Source organism: Mustela putorius, unplaced genomic scaffold (genome assembly GCF_011764305.1).
Source record: "Mustela putorius furo isolate JIRA1106 unplaced genomic scaffold, ASM1176430v1.1 tig00000698_pilon_pilon_pilon, whole genome shotgun sequence".
Classification (NCBI taxonomy): domain Eukaryota; kingdom Metazoa; phylum Chordata; class Mammalia; order Carnivora; family Mustelidae; genus Mustela; species Mustela putorius.
The window spans coordinates 5,727,236-5,746,817 of NW_025421449.1; the positions used below are offsets into that span (position 1 = coordinate 5,727,236).

Here is a 19,582-nt window from a genome sequence, read left to right on the forward strand (position 1 = left end):
TACCCCATAGTCCATTGTCCATACAGTTACCTCAGCTTTAAGTCACAGAATTGTCCTTGCCTGCTTCACTTTTCATCAGCACCCACATCAGATCATTAAATCTGTTTTTTCTCCTTCCTCTCCTTATTATCTACCACCTAGAACAGTGGTTCTTAAACTTGAGCATGCATCAGGATCACTTGCAAGGCTTGTTAAATTGTCCCAGCAATTGACAATTGCTGTGCCCTATCCAGTTTCTAATTTGGTAGGTCTAGGGTGGGACTTAGGTGATCCAGAGACACACTTTGAGAACCACTCCTAAAATGTTGCACTAAGTTCCAATTTGATCTCTCTGCCAACAATCTCTTTCCTAGTAAGTTCATACTTCACACTTCTGCTAGGATTGTTTTTAAAGTATTTATATAGCTTTCTCTCCTAAAACTATAAAATTTTCTAAGACAAACATGTTTTATCCATCTTTGAATCATGATATCTAGTAATGGTAGGCATTCAAAAGCTGTTGACTGAATAAATCAAAGTGTTTTTGATAGCATTCTGGGTTTTTCTTTTTCATTTGCTTCTTATAATAAAACATCAAGTATAGGAATGGTAGTAGCATGAGTCTAATAAATTGAGGATTCTGCTAGTCAAAGTTTTAGTATGTATCTTGTTCTCTTAAAGCAGCTACATGTAATAAAATACAGCCTTAAAAAAAAAATACAGCCTTTAAGTTGACTGTCCCATGTGCCCTGTGGCAGCATGTATCTGGTAACTATTGATCTAGAAAATATAGCAGGCCAGTTTAAGAAAGCACATCAATCATCACTAAAGTGTAGATATCTAAGAAAGGTGGAAAACAAACAAAGAATTGAAAAATCAAATTGACCCAGAAAAGACTGAGAGCAAATTTTTTACAGGGAGAAGGATAGGGGGGAATATAGAGTTCAGCACTGTTAGTTTCTGTAAAATATTATATCAGGTTTGCTTTAATTACATGGTAATGTCTCAAAGAACAAAGGTAAATTACATGATAACTTATGTTACTACTCCCACATTATCTCTTAATAACTATGTAATTAACTTGTCACTACTATACAGTGTGTAGTTTGATATTACTCATGTATAAAGAACATTGATAACTTAAATGAATGAGCTGGGGTCGGGCAAGGGATGGAGACAGTAGGGAAATCATAGTATTGAAACAGTCAGGAATTCAAATGATTCATTAGATCATTGACCCAGTCCTCAAGGATCTGAGCCAAAGCCTTAGAAAGTATCAACAGAATCTGAAGTGCACCATGTAGCTTTCTTTTTTTTTTTTTAGATTTTATTTATTTATTTGACAGAGAGAGCGAGATCACAAGTAGGCAGAGAGACAGGCAGAGAAAGAGGGGAAGAGGGCACCCTGCTGAGCAGAGAGCCCAATGCAGGGCTTGATCCCAGTGCCCTGAGATCATGACCTGAGCCGAAGGCAGAGGCTTAACTCACTGAGCAACCCAGGCTCCCCACCATATAGTTTTCTGAAGACAAAAACATACAATAAAGCAAATAACTTTACCAAACAGTGGAATAGATTAATGAGTTTGGTTAAATGCATGTACTTTTAAACAGTCCATTTTATTTGAGGAGGTTTTTCTTTTTAAGTAAATATTAAGACTTTTTTTTTTTAATGGAAAAACGATTCTTTCAGTCATATCATTTTACCAACTTCGTGAGGTCATATGTATGGCCCATGTAGCAAAGATGAGCAGCAGCAGGAACTCCCATTTGTTACTACTGGGAATGCAAAATGGTATAGCCACCTTGGAAAACAGTTTGGCAATTTCTTACAAAACAGCCTCCTACCATACGATCCAGCAATCATACTCCTTGGTATTTACCCAAATAAATTGAAAACTATGTCCATGTTGAAATGGGTGCACATGGGTATTGATAGCAGCCTTAAGCAATTTAATTGACAAAACTTGGAAGCAAGATGTCCTTCAGTAGGTGACTGGATAAACAAACTGTGGCACATCCATACAATGGGATACTATTCAACCACAAAAAGAAGTGAGCTATCAAGCCATAAAAAAAGATACAGAGGAAACTTAAAAACACAGCACTAAATTAAAGAGGCGAATCATGAAAAGGCTATACACTGTATGATTCCAACTATATAATATTCTGGGAAAAGCAAAACTATGGACACAGCAAAAATATCAGTGGTTGACAAGGACTTGGGGAGGGGGATATGGAGACATAAATGGGTAGATTACAGGGGTTTTTTAAGGTAGCAAAACTATATTGTATGATACTCTACTGGTAGAAAACTGATCATTAAACATTTTTCAAGTCTTATAGAATGAACAACACAAAAAATGAGCCCTAATATAAACCATGGACTTTACTTGTTAATAATGAGTCATTATTGGGGCACCTGGGTGGCTCAATCGGTTAAGCATCTGACTCTGGATTGTGGCCCAGGTCTCAGGTCATGATATCAGGCCTGCATGGGGCTCCATACTGAGGGTGAATCCTGCTTAAGATTCTCTCTTTCCCTTTCCCTCTGCCTCTCCCTCCTCAACTTGTGGGCACTTCCACTCTCTCTCTTAAAAAGAAAAAAGAAAAATGAATCAATATTGGCTTGTCATTTGTAACAAATGTACCATACCAATACAAGATGTTAACAATAGGAGATACTGAAGGTTGAGGGGATGAGAGGATATAAAAGAACTCTGTACTTTCCATTTAATTTTTCTGTAAACTTAAAAATGCTCCAAAAAATCGTTTATTATTTTTTGTAAATACCAAAGTGGAAAAACTTGTTCCACCTATCTCATTTTACTCACATCTTCGGTAGATGTATATGCCCTGTGTATCTCAGCTTCATCAGCTGTGGTGTCCTATGGTGCCGAGTGTCTTATGGCCAGTGACATCACAGTTTTTACCAAAAAGCTTGTTTTCATTGATATCACATAATAGCCACTCTATCCAAGTACAGTGATCCTTTCTGCTTAATTCTTTCAGGAATTTTCCCAGCAATCCCTTCTAGGGAAGCATTGGTCCTTGAATTTCCATTTCAAAAGATGCAGACTGATTTACTTGGCTTATAGTTTCTATAGATGAAGACTTCATTTGGAGAAGAAAGACTGGGCTAAAGTTTCCTCAGAAACTTTCTAAGATAGGTCCTCTCACACAGACTTTGTTTCCCTATGTGTAAGGATACAGAAAGTAATAAAGATCTTTATGTCCTTGAGGAATCTTCTAAGAGTGACCAATTTCATTATGCTTCTGCTGATACTACACTGATTTACTTTGTGGTAATCTCTGTTCCCAAGTGACTATAATTATTAATGAACTCTAAAGGCATAAGTGGAAAACTCTAAAGGCATAAAGGCATCATTTAGCTGAAACTCTTGAATGAGTTATTCTTAACTATTTTTTTTTTTTTTTTTTTTTTTTTATTATTAGTAAACATTATAGAATATTTTATCCATCTTTGAAATCTGGAAATGATAATGTTCTCTTTTTAGACACACATAAAATTTTTGCCTTTTTATTATTTCGAATAAAAATGTTTCTAAAGTGCGGGGTGCCTGGGTGGTCTATCAATTAAGCATCTGACTCTTGATTTTACCTCAAATCATGATCTCAGGCTCATGAGATCGAGCCTCTCATCAGGTGCCACGCTGAATGTAGAGCCTGCTTAAGATTCTCTCTCTGTCCCTCTGCTCCCTTCATTCACCCAACCCCATTTATGCACATGCTTTCTTTGCCTCTCCAAAAAAAAAAAAGTTTCTAAAGTGTATTACATGGATCTGACAAAAGACTAAAATGGAAGAAAACACATGTAGAATAGGTACAATAGCACTCTGTACTATCTTTGCAGTTATTCTGAGAATTTAAAATTATTTCCAAATAAAATGTTTAAAACAACTGGAACAGGATGAAGTACTTAAGGCAAGGTAGTGGAACAAAAATACAACTTTTCAGAAAAAACAAATGTTGGTCTCTACCAATCATCATACCCAAAGAATTTCCAGATGGAATAGAGTTAAATGACCACAAATGAACTAAAAGAAAAGGTAGTCTAATATTTATCTGATCTCATGGTGTGGAAGACCTTTCTCAGCCTAAATTCAGTGGAAAACTTATTAAAGAAAAGGTTAATATATATCACAATAAAAATAAAAGACAAATGACAAAGTAAGGAAAAGTATTTGTAACATATATAGTAAACAAACTGGGAATGTCTCTTAAAAATCAATAAAGAGAGAGAGGTAGGGGTGCCTGTGTGGCTCAGTGGGTTAAAGCCTCTGCCTTCGGCTCAGGTCATGATCCCAGGGTCCTGGGATCGAGCCCCGCATCAGGCTTTCTCCTCAGTGGGGAGCCTGCTTCCTTCTCTCTCTCTCTGCCTGCTTCTCTGCCTACTTGTGATCTCTGTCAAATAAATAAATAAAATCTTTAAAAAAAGAAAAAAAGGGAGAGGGGTTCCAATGGAAAAATGGGTAGAAGTTGTCTTCACTTTTTAAAAAGAAATACAAATGGGGGCGCCTGGGTGTCTCAGTCCTTAAGTATCTGCCTTCAGCTTGGGTCGATCCCAGGGTCCAGGGATTGAGCCCTGCATCAGGCTCCCTCCCTGCTCAGCGGGGAGCCTGCTTCTCCCTCTCCCATTCCCCCTGCTTGTGTTCCTCTCTCGCTGTGTCTCTCTCTGTCAAATAAATAAATAAAATCTTTAAAAAAAAAAAAAAAAGAAATACAAATGGCTAGTCAGCATATAAACAAAAAAGTTTTCACTATCTCTAATAACAAATGACTATATTAAGATTCTGCCTTTAACTTTTCAAATTATCAAACAGAATTTTTTAATAGCAAGAATGCTATTGGGAATGTACACTAATAAGATCTTTTTGAAAAGAAATCTGGCAATAATATGTAAAGCCTGAAAAATTATTAATTACCCTTAAAGACATTTTTCCTAAGGAAATGAAAAATGTGCACAATGGTTAATGCCATAAGAATTTTATAAAGAAAAAAAATTTTATAAAGATACTCATAACAGTTTTATTTATATAAAAAAAAAAAATAGAAACAACCTAAATATCCAATACTATTGAGTCAATTATGTTATATCCACATTTAAAAATGGTCTCTAGGAATATTTAAAAATATGGGAAAATAATACACTTTTTATTGCAGAAATAATAAAATAAGTAGAAAATACAACAGTACAAAAAGGATATATACATATATAGTAGAAGTAATAGATAAAATGAAAGATACAATTGGTCCTACCCCAATCCTTTAATTCCCCTCTTTGAGGCAGCTTTCTTTGCTAATTTCTATTAAATCCATCCAGAAATATCTGGCCTATGTACAAGTTTGTGTATGTATTAATATCCCAGTTTTTATCAAATGAGAATACTATATACTGTGCTTATTGGCCTATACCCTTGATCTTTCATTTAATCATATCTTGGACATTGTTTCATAGCAACACATAAAGATCTACCTCTTCTGGCTAACTGCTTTGTATTATTCCATTCCATGGATTTAACCACTCCCCTCTTCAAATTGATGGATTTTTAAAAAAGATTTTATTTATATATTTGACAGAGATATCACAAGTAGGCAGAGAGGCAGGCAGAGAGTGAGGCGGAAGCAGGCTCCCCACTGAGCCAGAGCCCAATGAGGGACTCGATCCCAGGAACCTCAGACCCTGATCTGAGCCAAAGGCAAGAGGCTCAACCCACTGAGTCACCCAGGTGCCCCTAATTTTTTTTTTTTTTAAGACTTATTTACTTGACAGAGAAAGACACAGCATGAGGGGGAATACAAGCAGGGGGGATGGTAGAGGGAGAAGCGGGCTTCCTGCCGAGCAGGGAGCCCAATGCAGGGCTGGATCCCAGAACCCTGGGATCATGACCCAAACCAAAGGCAAACGTGTAATGACTGAGCCACCCAGGTGCCCCTAGAATAGTCGATTTTTTTTTTTAGTATTTCACTTTAGAGTTACTATGTGCTTTTTGTGTCTTATTAAGATCTTACCTCTACAATATTAGTATATTCTTTATTTTCTTCTAAAAGTCCTATGGTTTTGCCATTCACATTTAATTCCTTGATACATCTGAGTTTTTAAAATATGGAATAAAGAAATTTTATTTTTTAATCAAAAAAATCAATTACCTAAACACTGTTTTCTAATGAACCATCCTTTCCCCCATGTATTCACAATGCTAATTCCACTGAACCTCAAGTTTCCACATTTGCACAGGCTCGTTTCAGAACTATCTCTTCTTTTCCTTTGCACTGTTTATTTATACCTGTGCCAATACTACACTGTATTTATTATTATAGTTTTATAATAAGTGCTGGATCTGGTCTTTCTCCCTTGTTTTTCTTTGGTAGGAATTTTGGGCTATTCTTGACTCTCTGTTTTTCATAGATTTTAAGATCAGCTTGTCAGTTCCCTAAAACCTTGTTGAGACTTTGATTTTGTATTAATGAATCTTCTTATCAAAGAACCTGGCATATCTCTCTGTTAAGGTCCTTTGTAGTGTTGCTTGATAAGGATTTATAATTTTGTTCATTAGAAACTGATATAATTTATGTTGCTTTTGTATCTTTTTTCAAATTTCTTTTCTTTCGTGATATATAAAAATGTATGACTAATTCGTGATTATATATGAATAATTGACTTTTGTATATTTCTCTTATATCCAGCAATCTTTCCAAAGTCCCTTAAGTCCAACAATTTATAGATTATCTAGGGTTTTCTTTTCTTTTTTCTTTTTTTTTTTTAATTTATTAGGATGAGGGAGAGAGAGAGAGAATTTCAAGCAGACTCTGTGCTGAGCCCAGAGCCCAATGTGGGGCTCAGTCCCATGACCCTGAGATCAGGACCCAAGGTGAAGAGTCGGGATGCTTAGCCAACTGAGCCACCCAGGCACCCATATTTGGAGTTTTCTATATACAGTCCTCTTAACTGAAAATAACAAGCTTATTTCATTTTTACACTTTTTAATTTTTTTCTTAGTCTTATTGCTCTTTTTAGGATCTCCATGCTATATTAAATAACACCTTTTTTTTTTAATAATGGGACTGTGTGTGTTTATTTCTTAATTTTACTATTATGCTACTTTTTTCTACTTTTTCTACATTTATTGGTTATTACTTTTACAATCAGGAAAAAAAATTTTTTTCACTTGCTTTCTTGAACTAAATAGGCTCTAAGTGAAGTTCTAAGGAGTGGTCATTGAAAGTGTAATAGGGGCGCCTGGGTGGCTCAGTGGCTTGAGCCTCTGCCTTTGGCTCGGGTCATGATCTCAGGGTCCTGGGATCAACCCCCGCATCAGGCTCCCTGCTCAGCGGGGAGCCTGCTTCCCTTTCTCTCTGCCTGCCTCTCTGCCTACTCGTGATCTCTGCCTGTCAAATAAATAACTAAAATCTTTAAAAAAAAAAAAAAAAAGAAAGTGTAATATACATGACCATGGCAGCCGCTATTGCTTCAAGTCTTGTACCTGAGGTATTATTCTACATTGTTAGTTTTCTCTGACCTTTAAATTATATGACTTAAAAACTACTTCAAACACATATACATCTGTCTATATTGTCAGGTAAAACAAAGTACTGTACAATCTAAATGTATAAGAACTAAATTTAGCATAAAATGTGATTTTTAAAGAAAATTATATAAATTCTAAAAAATGCTTTCAAATGCTTTACTCTTCATATACATATTATGGGCTACTGTACATTAAAAGGCTTTGGGAACTGTGTAAGAAAGAGATAATCACTGATATATACTTACACAGTATCATTGGAGAAGCAATTTGAGAATAATACAAGATGCTAACACTTGTAAAAGGTGAACTATTAAATTTCATTCTTCCATTTGATATGATTTTGATCTTTTTGTATTATTGAGACTTGTTTTATGGCCTAACGTGATCTATTCTGGAGAATGTTACACGTGCACTTGAAAAGAATGTATATTCTGCTATGTTTGGATGGAATGTTCTGTATAGATGTTATGTCCATCTGGCCCAATGTGTCATGCAAAGCCACTGTTTCCTTTTTGATTTTTCTGTCTGGATAGTCTATCCATTGATGTAAGTGAGATGTTAAAGTCCCCTACTATTACTATATTACTATCACTTTCTTCCTTTGTGTCTATTAATAGTTGCTTTATGTATTTAGATGCTCCTGTTTTGGGTGCATAGATATTTATGATTGTTCTATCTTCTTGTTGAATTGTTTCCTTTATGTAGTGTCTTTCTCTGTCTCTTGTTACAGTCTTTGTTTTAAAGTCTGTTTAGTCCATGGGCACCTGGATGGCTCAGTCAGTTGAGTGTCTGACTCTTGATCTCAACTCAGGTCTTGATCTCAGGGTCATAAATTCAAGCCCCACGTTGTGCTCTCTGCTGAGCATGGACCCTACTTAAAAAAGATAGATAGATAGATAGATAGATTGATTGATTAAGGAAGTCTATTTTGTCCGATGAAAGTATTGTTACCCCAACTTTGTTTTTGCTTCCATTTGCATGGCAAGTATTTTTCTATCCTTTCAGTTCCAATCTGCCTATGTTTTTATGTCTGAAGTGATTGTCTTATTGGCAGCATATACATACATCTTATTTTTTCATCCATTCAGTCACCCTGTCTAGATTAGAGGATTTAGTCCACTTACATTTAAAGTAATTACTGTGATAGGTATGTACTTTTTGCCATTTTGTTACATGTATTCTGGTTATTTTTATAGTTCCTTTCTGTTCCTTTCTTCTTTTCTTGCTCTCTTTCCTTGTAGTTTGATGGCTTTTTTTAGTGTTATGTTTTTTTCTGTTTATCTTTTCTTTATTAAAATACAAGAAAAAAATCTGGAAAGAACACAAATATATGGAGCCTAAATAACAGGCTACTAAACAATGAATGGGTAAACCAAGAAATCAAAGAGGAAATAAAAAAAATACATGGTACAAATGAAAATGAAAACACAATTGTCCAAAATCTTTGAGATGCAGCAAAAGCTGTTTTAATAGGGAAGATTATAGCAATACAGGCCTATCTCAAAACCAAGAAGAGAAAAATTTCAAATAAACAACCTAACCTTATACCTAAAGAAGGTACAAAATAAAGAACAAAGCCCAAAGCCAGTAGAAGGAAGGAAATAATAAAGATTAGAGCAGAAATAAATGAAACAGAAACTTTAAAAATAGAACATTTTAAAAAATGGGATAGATCAATGAAATCAGAAGTTTGTTCTTCGAAAAGATCAACAAAACTAATAAACTTGTAGACTCATCAAAGAAAAAGAAGACCCACATTAATAAAATCAGAAATGAAGGAAAAATAACAACCAACACCACAGAAATACAAAGGTTCATAAGAGAATATTATGAAGACTTACATGCCAATTGGACAATCTAGAATAAATGGATAAATTCCTGAAAACATAGGACTTTCCAAGACTGAATCAGGAAGAAATCAAAAATTTGAACAGATTACTAGCAATGAAATTGAATTAGCGATCAAAAAAACAAACAAACAACAACAAAAGAAACAGAAAACCCTCAATTCTTGCAAGTTCACAAAAATCTGTGTGGCATGGCTTTCTTATTTTATGACAACCAGAAAAGCTAAATCATTCACTCTTATGAGTTCCTGATTGGCAGCCTTTGTTGATGTTTCTTGTTCTCCAGTGTTATGCCTCCTGTTCTTTTGACGGTGTTGGGAAGGCATATATGTAGAATTTAGCCTTTGTTTGCAAGATAATATACTGATGAGGACCATGGGAACCAGGGGAAAAGCACCAACAAAAAGGGCTCCAAAGCGACTTTTTCATGTTGAGCACACATTCCAAGTCAGTCATTTAAGATTTTTTTTGTTGAATTCCTGACAGACCCAAAATCTTTACTAAAAGAGAGCAAACTTCTTTTTTGATATATATCTGCAAGCCATATTTATCTGTTATAGTGCGTGCCAACCATACTTTTTAAAATTCACCACATTCAGTGAAAAAGATATGAATAATCACTTTGTTTCCTTGCTGACGTAGTATTTGTATATATTAATAACAAATTGCTACTGTTGATATTTTCCCTACCTAAAAAAAAAAAATACTTCATTAGAATAATATCCCCCAAATACAAATAACTTTTAAAAATAGAGGAAGACCAAAAATCTTTTAGAAGAGTAGGTGAAAGATAAGAACAAACCAGATTTGTTCTTTAACATATAAAATATTTAGTCTCACTCATAATAAGAAAATGCAAATTAAAATTACATTGAGATATAATTCCTAACCTTCATTGGCAAAAATTCAAAAGCTTGGTGAGGTTGTGGGGAAATGAGCACTCTTAAACTTTACTAGTGGAAATACAAAGTCGTTCAACTTCTATGAAAGGGGATTTGGCAATATCTAATAAAAGTATTTATGTATCTACTCTTCGGCCCCAAAATTCTACTTCTAGAAATTTGTCCTGAAGATGTATCACCCGTCAGCAACACAAAGATATATATCCCAAAGGTTATCCATTGTAGCTGTCTTTGTGACTGCAAAGCATTGGAAACTATAACCAGGTAATAAGATGAACATCAACAGTGACTAGCAATTGGGCATAATGTGCCTCTAAATGTGATACCCTGAGAAGGACACAATGTAATTATTTTAGTATTCTGGCCAGAAATGCATAATCTGAGTTAAATCATGAGGAAATATCAGACAAACCCAAATGAGAATCATTCTGTTAAATAGGAACTGGGGGAAGACTATATGCTTCAAAAATGTCCCTGTCACAAAAATAAAAAAAAAAAAAGTCCCTGTCACAAAAGCCAAAGAAAGTCTGAGGAAATGTTCAAAAGTACAGAAGACCAAAAACATAACAAATCCTACAATAGATTCTATCCTGGAAGGAAAAAGTGCTATAACGAACATCACTTGCAAATGCCTGTCTGGCTCAGGCAGTAAAGCATGCAACTTTTAATCTTGGGATTGTGAGTTTGAACCCCATGTTGGGTATAGAGATTACTTAAAGATAAAAATAGCTCCTTAAAAGAAAAGAACATTATTGGATCATTGACAAAACTAGGATATGGAGAGTAAAATTAGATAATGGTATTCTAACAGTGTAACTGAAGTTAATGACTGTGGTTATATAAGAGAATAGCCTTATCCTCAGGGAGGAAACATGGATGTATTTAAAGGTAAAGAAGCATGATAAATGCAACTTGCTCTCAAATATAGCAAAAACCTGTAAAAAAATAAAAAAGGGAGTCGATGTGCACCAAAGAAGCAAAACATTAAAGATAAGCCCATTTAGGTAAAGGATATGTGGATTTTTTCACATTTTTATTCTCACAACTTTTCTATGAATTTGGAATTATTTCCAAATAAAGCATTTTATTTAAAATACATTTTAGGTCAGCTAGGAATTAAAAATTCTAATTTAAAAATTATATTGAGAAACATTACAGTGAGTCAACTAAGCCAGACATAAAAGGACAAATATTATGTGATCTTACTCATATGAGGTACCTAGAATAGGCAAATTCCTAGAGACAGAAAGTAGAGTAGCAGTTGCCAGAGGCCAGAAGTGTAGAGGAGTAGAGAGTTATTGTTTAAAGAATATGGAGTTTCCGTTGAAGCAATGAAAAAGTTCTGGAAATTGATAAAAGTGACAATTAACACAACTTAGCAAAATGATATTAATATCATGAATTGCACACTTAAAATGGTAGCTAGGTTATATATCTTTTATATAATAAAATATTATCTTAGAATATTTATTCATGTTACAATAGGATTCCCTGTGATTCTTAAAATATAAGCTTCCTTTGTTTAAAGCATTTTATAGAAACTTTAAGATTCACGTCCCCTACTTGATGAAGGTTCCACTTACAATTGATTATGTAACATCTGTAGTTTGTCTCAGTCAGTTTTTCAGAATACATTATTGAAAACTGTTATTCACCTGGGGCAAAGGCCTTACTTAGCTTTTTTCTGCATTCAGGCTTTCCACTTGTCAAAGCAAATGTCTCTTCTGAGTACTTCACTTCAGACATCAGCTAGCTCTTCTCTTAGAAAGAGGATGCTGGTGCTTGTGCTTCACAGAAATATTTCATAAACATAAGCTTTTCTTTTTCTCACAAAGATCATACCAGAAGGAATGAAGAAAACAGATGTTGCATATAAGGCTTCTCATAGACGTGTTTCCATTGTAAGCTGATCTGACTCTGAATTTGGCGTCTGCTCCATTCACTGTGTGGGCTGAGCATTTTAGTCTCACAGTTTGGCTGAAAGTTAATATTGACCTTTGACTGTTACCTGAAAACTCAATGATAAAATACTCTTGCTAAACCTCTTGAGGGAGTGATTTCACATTATAAGTAAAGGTCTTCAAAATATATCACTCCATTAACCAAATTAATTTTATTCTTTGGTTGGGAATACTTATTTTACTAGGTACAGAGCATTCCCCAAATCTGACAGCGAAAAAGCTTGTGTGGTCAGAATAGTAGAGAAGAAAGGACATAAATCTCTTCTAATGCTCTCTACAGGTCATTATACCACAGCTTCTCAATTAATCTGCACCCCCCGCAGGCTGCCAGGGCCTAGGGAATAGCCTGGAAGTCCAGCTACAGAACAGTTTCTCATTATCTGTTCTTCTGAGTATTTGAGTACTGTTAAGCAGCTCATGTTCCCCTAGAGGAAAAGTAGCCCTAGATTCTTCTGCTCTTGAACTGTCTTATTTGTAACTACAACACTTTTTTCTTTTTTTTTTAATTTTACAGTTTTATTTTACTATAACTGATAAACAATAAACTGCATATATTTAAAGTACACAGTTGTGCAGATGTTAACATAGGCATCCATACATCCATGAAACCACCACTGTAGACATATACACTGTAGACATATATACTACTCCCATGCTCTTTTGTAATTCTGGCTTCCTTCTTCTTCTCATCCACATTTGGATCATTTCCAGTTCGGGGATATTATAAATAAAGCTGCTGAGAACATTCACTATAAATCTTTGATATGAATATATACTTTCATTTACCTTGAGTTTAACGTGTAGAAATAGAATGACTAGATCATATGGTAAAGGTATGTTTGACTTTTTAAGACACTGACATATGGTTTTCAAAGTGGTACTATCATTTTATATTCCCATTACTAGCATAGGAGAGTTCCAAACGACCCAAATCCTTGTCAACACTTATTATGGTCAGTCTTTTTAATTTTAGCCATTCTAATGGGTTAGTAGTAGTATCAACCTGTGGCTTTAATTTGCATTTCTCTGATGAGTAATGGCATTGAACATGTTTTCCTGAGCTTATTTGGCATTTGTTTATCTTCTTTGCTAAAATGTTAGTTCAGGGGTGCCTGAGTGGCTCAGTGGGTTAAAGCCTCTGCCTTCGGCTCTAGTCATGATCCCAAGGACCTGGGATCGAGCCCCGCATCGGGCCTCTCTGCTCGGTAGGGAGCCTGTTTCCTCCTCTCTCTCTGCCTAATTGTGATCTCTCTCTCTGTCAAATAAATAAATAAAATATTAAAAAATAATAAAATAAAATAAAATAAAATGTTAGTTCAGCTTTTTTGAAACCATTTTTGATTGGGTTGTTTCTTATTACTGAGGTGTAGAATTAGTTAATTTGGCAAAGTCCAGTTATTTTTTCCTTGGTAAAAGTTTGTACTTTTATGTCTTACTTAAGAGAGTTTTGACAAATTCAAAATCACTAAGATTTTCTGTTTCCTTCTCAGAATTTTATAGTTTTAGCTCCTACATTTAGGTCTGTGATCCATTTCGAGTTAATTTCTGTAGATGATGTGGTTTTGTTATTGTATTGTGGTTTGGGTGGGATTTTTTTTGTTGTTGTTTTGTTTTGTTTTGTTTTGTTTTGTTTTGTTTCAAATATGCCATCCAGCTGTTCTAAGACCATTTGTTTAAAAGATTATCTTTTCTCCATGGATTGCTTTGATACTTTTGTCAAAAATCAATTGATGATATAGAAGTAGATTTATTTCTGAACTCTTTGGTTACATTGATCTATTTATTTTTCTTTATGCCAATAGCATAGTGTCTTGATTATTTTAGTTCTATAATAAGTTTTAACTCAGGTAGTCTTGTTTTTCAAAGGTGTGTTTGACTAATCTTAGTCTTTTGCATTTCCACATAAATATTGGAATCAAACAAGGTGAGCACTTGATACCTTTTATTTATTTCTTTTGTTTGCCTTATTGCACTGGCTAAAGTGTTTAAGAACGAACATTTTTGTCTTGTTCTTGGTCTTAAGGGGAAAACATTCCATCATCCACCATTAAGAATAATTTTAACTCTAAGTTTTATAAGTGCCCTTTATCAGGTTGAGGAAGCTCCCTTCTATTCCTAGGTTGCTTAAAGTTGTTATTAGATATGTAGGTTGAATTTTGTCAGATGCTTTTCTTCTTGCATTAGGTGATCTTGTGGTTTTGTTAGTGATGCTAAATTACACTGATTAATTTGTTATCCTTTAAAATGTACTATTGGATTGGATTTGCTAAAACTTTCTTTAAAGTATTTGCATCTTTTTTTTTTTATTTGGTATCAGAGTAATGTTGGCCTCAAGGAATAAGTTAGGAAGTATTTTCAGTTTTCAGCTTTTTGAAAAGGCTATTGTATAGCATTGATATTATTTTTACTGCTTAAATATTGGATAGAATTCACCAGTGACACCACCTGGACCCGGAATTGTCTTTATGGGAAGCTTTTTAACTGTAAAAATCAATATATTTAATAGATACAAAGCTAATCAGGTTATCTATTTCTTCCTGAGCTTGAGCTTTCATATTTTGTGTTTTGCAGGAATTTTTATAGTTCCTCTAACTTGCCAAATCTATTGGCATGAAGTTGTTAATGTTTCTTTATTATTCTTTTTTTTTTTTAAGATTTTATTTATTTGGGGCTCCTGGGTGGCTCAGTGGGTTAAAGCCTCTGCATTCAGCTCAGGTAATGATCCCAGGGTCCTGGGATCAAGCCCCACATCGGGCTCTCTGCTCAGCAGGAAGCCTGTTTCCTCCTCTCTCTCTGACTGCCTCTCTGCCTACTTGTGATTTCTCTGTCTGTCAAATAAATAAATAATTTTTTAAAGATTTTATTTATTTATTTGACAGAGAGATCACTTAGTGTTTCTTTATTGTTCTTTTTTTTTTTTTAAGATTTCATCTATTTATTTGACGCAGAGAGAGAGAGAGATCACAAGTAGGCAGAGAGGCAGGCAGAGAGACAGGGGGCAGCAGGCTCCCCACTGAGCCGAGAGCCCAATGCAGGACTGGATCCCATGACCCTGAGATCATGACCAGAGGCTTAACCCACTGAGCCACCCGGGCGCCCCTCTTTATTATTCTTTCAGTGAATGTAGATTCTATAGTGACATTACTGCTCTTATTCCCAGTACTGGTAACTTAAGTCTTCTCTCTCTTTTTTGCTGATCATTCTGCCTACATGTTTAATTTCATCCTACTCGGACTCCCAAATCAATCTCTTCAACTCAGTGAGACTGTTAAGCTCTGCCTAAGTTGTTGCTCCTTGTGTTGTAGCCTGGTAACTCTCTAGGAGGTAAACTAGAGCAATTTTACTGTTTTTATCCCATTTGTTTCCCTTCTTTTCATGGATCTTTTACAGTATTTGAAAATTTTTGTTTCATTTATTTTGTCCTTATTTTAGTTGTTTCTGGAGGAAGGGTAATTGTGGTTCCTTTTATTTCATCTTGGTCAGAAACCAAAGTCCTCAACACCGTTTTCTACTTTATATACTTTATTTATTTTATTTTATTTTATTTTTAAAGATTTTATTTATTTATTTGACAGACAGAGATCACAAGTAGGCAGAGAGGCAGGCAGAGAGAGAGGAAGGGAAGCAGGCTCCCCGCTGAGCAGAGAGCCCGATGCGGGGCTCGATCTCAGGACCCTGAGATCATGACCTGAGCTGAAGGCAGAGGCCTTAACCCTCTGAGCCACCCAGGTGCCCCAATACTTTATTTATTTTAAATGTCAAGTTGGTCCATGGTGTTTGACTGTAGAAATCATTTCACTGTTGCTTCTGGGAGTAAAAGGGAGACGTAAGGTACTTTGTAATTCTTCAACTCTCAAATCTGTACTTGGAGAGACATCCAGATGATAGAATTTTGTCCAAAAGCAGTGTGCTAGGAATAACAACACATAAGGAATCCAGAGAGATGGAGAGAGGGATAAATAATACCTCCTTCTCAGCTGTAAAAACCCAACATAATATTCTTTAGCCAGTACTTCTTACTCACAACATCTTAATCTCAAAACTAAAGGAAAGCGTGATGATGCTTTAGGCGTACAAAGACTAGAAATGCCTGGATGGTGAGTTGTTATGTCCCAACTTGAGCTCTTTAAAAGATGTATTGAGGGAAGCTCATGATGTATGGTGCAAGAACTTTCTAAGTCTTGAGGTTTAACACTTAACTATCAACACCGAAGAGAGGGATAAGTACATGGACTGATTTTTTTGGCCTGACCCAAAATGACCTTTCTCATGCTGTTATGCAATACTCACGTTCTTCCCTTTTGTCTGTGTTCCAGGTTTTCTGTCTCAGCTGGTCTCTGACAAGCCCCTGGCTGAATGCATCCGTGCTGGCCACTATGCTGCAAGCGTCATAATTAGGCGGACTGGCTGCACGTTTCCTGAGAAGCCAGACTTCCACTGATAGAAGCGCAGGAAACCCAAGCCCAGGAGTATAGTCACTGCCTTGATTGCTTCCTGAGAATTCCCATATTAATAAAGAAGAAAATTATCTGCCATCTTTTCCTACCATAATAATATTCATTCTTAATTTAGGGAATACAGTAATGCTCAGTAGAATCTTTATTCTCTCAACAACCTAAAAGAATAATGTCTATTTCCGTAGTTTGATAGTGCCACTTAAATGTTGATTAGACAGGAATATAACATTTCAATAGAAATTTTTATTTCATTTTCAGTTACTTTGTAAATTCATGCATATTTAGCAAATTGATCAGTTTTTTTACATTTCTGCTTTGAATGCAGATGCAATTTAATATAATAGATTTTTAAACAGGAATTAATTCTAACACATCAATCTTCAGCTTTTATACAAGTATATTTAATTTAGGAGTGTGTGTGTATATATATATGTATGTGTGTATATGCATATATACATATATGTGTACCACGTATAAATGATAAATGGTCAAATAAGGTACAGAAATATATATCTTGCCAAGTTATGCCAGATAATCTCTTTTGCACATACTCAAACGTGTAATAAACTTTGGATAATTAAATAATTTGCCAAATTATGTTATATTACAACATTCAAATTATAATCTTATATTTACCTATGGTACTCTGTGATTTGATACAAATAAAAACTTGTCATATGGGGAATTTTTTCTGTCTTTGTTCTGTACTCAATAAACTAAGGAAGTAAGATCATTTTTTAATATTAGGCCCCACAATGATATCTAATTTATTGATGGTGATAGAAAGAACAACATAACACATTGAAAAATAACTTAGTATTTGAGACCAATAAGTCACTGTTTTAAAACGGAATTGCACAATAGAACCTCTGGAGTCAGACTTAATTACCTTCGTATAACCTTGCGCAAATTACTCAGCGTCTTTTATCTTCAATTTCCTTTCCATAAAATGGGATAATAGTTCCATCTACAAGATCATTGGGATGACTTGAGAGAATACCAACTATAAAATGCATGCTACATGCCTAGTAAGTGCTTAATAAGCACCTGTTACTTTTATCATTATGATTATTATTGTTAAAGAATTAAAAGGTGGGGCGCCTGGGTGGCTTAGTCAGTTAAGCGTCCGACTGTTGGCTTCAGCTCAGGTTGGTGAGATCGAGCCTGGCCTGGAGCCCTGCATCAGGCTCCGTGCACAGAGCCTGCTTGAGATACTTACCCCTATTCTCTGTCTCCCCCTGCTCCTCCCACCATTTACACACATGCTCTCTCTCTCTCAAATCAATCAATAAATAAAATCTTTAAAAAAAAAAAAAAAAGAAAAGGTAACATTTATAAAACTGAATTCAAACCATAGAAAACGGTTCAGGTTTTTGTTTATTATGTTTTGGGAAACTTTAAGGTATGCAGTACTTGCTTGTCTTTTTCTTTTTTAATTACGATATAATTCATACAATTTGCTGGGTTTTTTTAGTATATTCACAAAATTGTATATCCATCACTATTTTTAATCACCCCAAAAAGAAATACTCCATCTCCCAGCTAACCACACCCCCCAGCCCCTAGTAACAACTAATCTATTTTCTGTCTTTATCGATTTGCCTATTCTGGACATGCATAAAAATGGGGTCATATAACATGTGTTCTTTTGTATCTGGCTTCTTTCACTTAGCATGTTTTCAAGATTTACCCATCTTAGAACATATATCAGTACTTTTTTTATTTGCCAAATAATATTGTATAGATATACCAGATTCTATTTATCCATTCATCGGTTGATAGATTTGGGGGTTGTTAGCACGTTTTTGGCTATTATGAATAGTGTTGCTTTGGGCGTTCATGTACAAGTTTTTTTATGTGGATATGTTTTCAGTTCTTTGATGTATATATCTAGGAGGGAATTGCTAAGTGACATGGTAACCCAATGTTAAAGTTTTTTGAGAAACTCCAAATGTTTTCTAAAGAGACTGCACCATTTTACTTTCTCACCACAAGGTCTGAGGGTTCATTTTCTCCACACCATCCCCAGTGCTTGCTATTATCTGATTGTAGTCATTTTGGTGGGTATGAAGTGATATTTCATTATGGTTTTGATTTGTATTTCCCCACTGACTAATGATACTGAACATCTTTTTTATGTGGTTATTGACCATTTGTATTTTTTCTGTGGAGAAAAATCTATTCATATCCCTTGCCCATTTTTATTATACTTATCTTTTTTTTTAAAGATTTTATTTATTTCATAGACAGAGATCACAAGTAGGCAGAGAGGCAGGCAGAGAGAGAGAGAGAGGGAAGCAGGCTCCCTGCTGAACAGAGAGCCCGATGCAGTACTCGATCCCAGGACCCTGAGATCATGACCCAAGCCAAAGGCAGAGGCTTAACCCACTGAGCCACCCAGGCACCCTATTTTTATCTTTTTAAAGATTTATTTATTTTAGCGGTGCCTGTTGGCTCAGTTGGGTAAGTGTCTGCCTTCAGCTCAGGTCATGACCTCGGGGTCCTGGGATTGAGCCCCACATTGAGCTGTAAGCTCAGGGGTGAGTCTGCTTCTTCCTCTCCATCTCCCTCTGTGATCTCTCTCACTTGCATGCTCTCTCAAATAAATAAAATATTTTTAAAAATAATTTGTTTATTTTAGAGAGAGTGAGAGCATACAAGCTGGGGGAGGAGCAGAGGGAGAGAAAGAATCTTAAGCAGACTCCACACTGAGCATGGAGCCCCACACAGGGCTTAATTTCACAACCCCAAGATCATGACCTAAGCCTAAACTTAGAGTCAGACACTCAACCTACTGAGCCACCCTGGTGCCCCTCCCTTGCCCATTCTTTAATGAGTGATTTGTCCTTTCATTATTGAGTTCTAAGAGTTCTTTTATATATTCTAGAT

The 19,582-nt window shown here is 35.3% G+C and overlaps 1 protein-coding gene across 2 annotated transcripts in view; it reads left to right on the forward strand.

Moving 5' to 3' along the window:
* Positions 1 to 17,378, forward strand: part of ADK (adenosine kinase) — a 531,050-nt gene extending 513,672 nt beyond the window's left edge. For both annotated transcript variants that reach the window (XM_004769366.3, XM_004769367.3), the window contains exon 11: positions 16,553 to 17,378. In XM_004769366.3, coding sequence (XP_004769423.1) covers positions 16,553 to 16,677 — 125 coding nt within the window. In that variant the 3' untranslated portion in view covers positions 16,678 to 17,378. The remainder of the gene's footprint in view (positions 1 to 16,552) is intronic.
* The last annotated feature ends 2,204 nt before the right edge of the window (positions 17,379 to 19,582 follow it).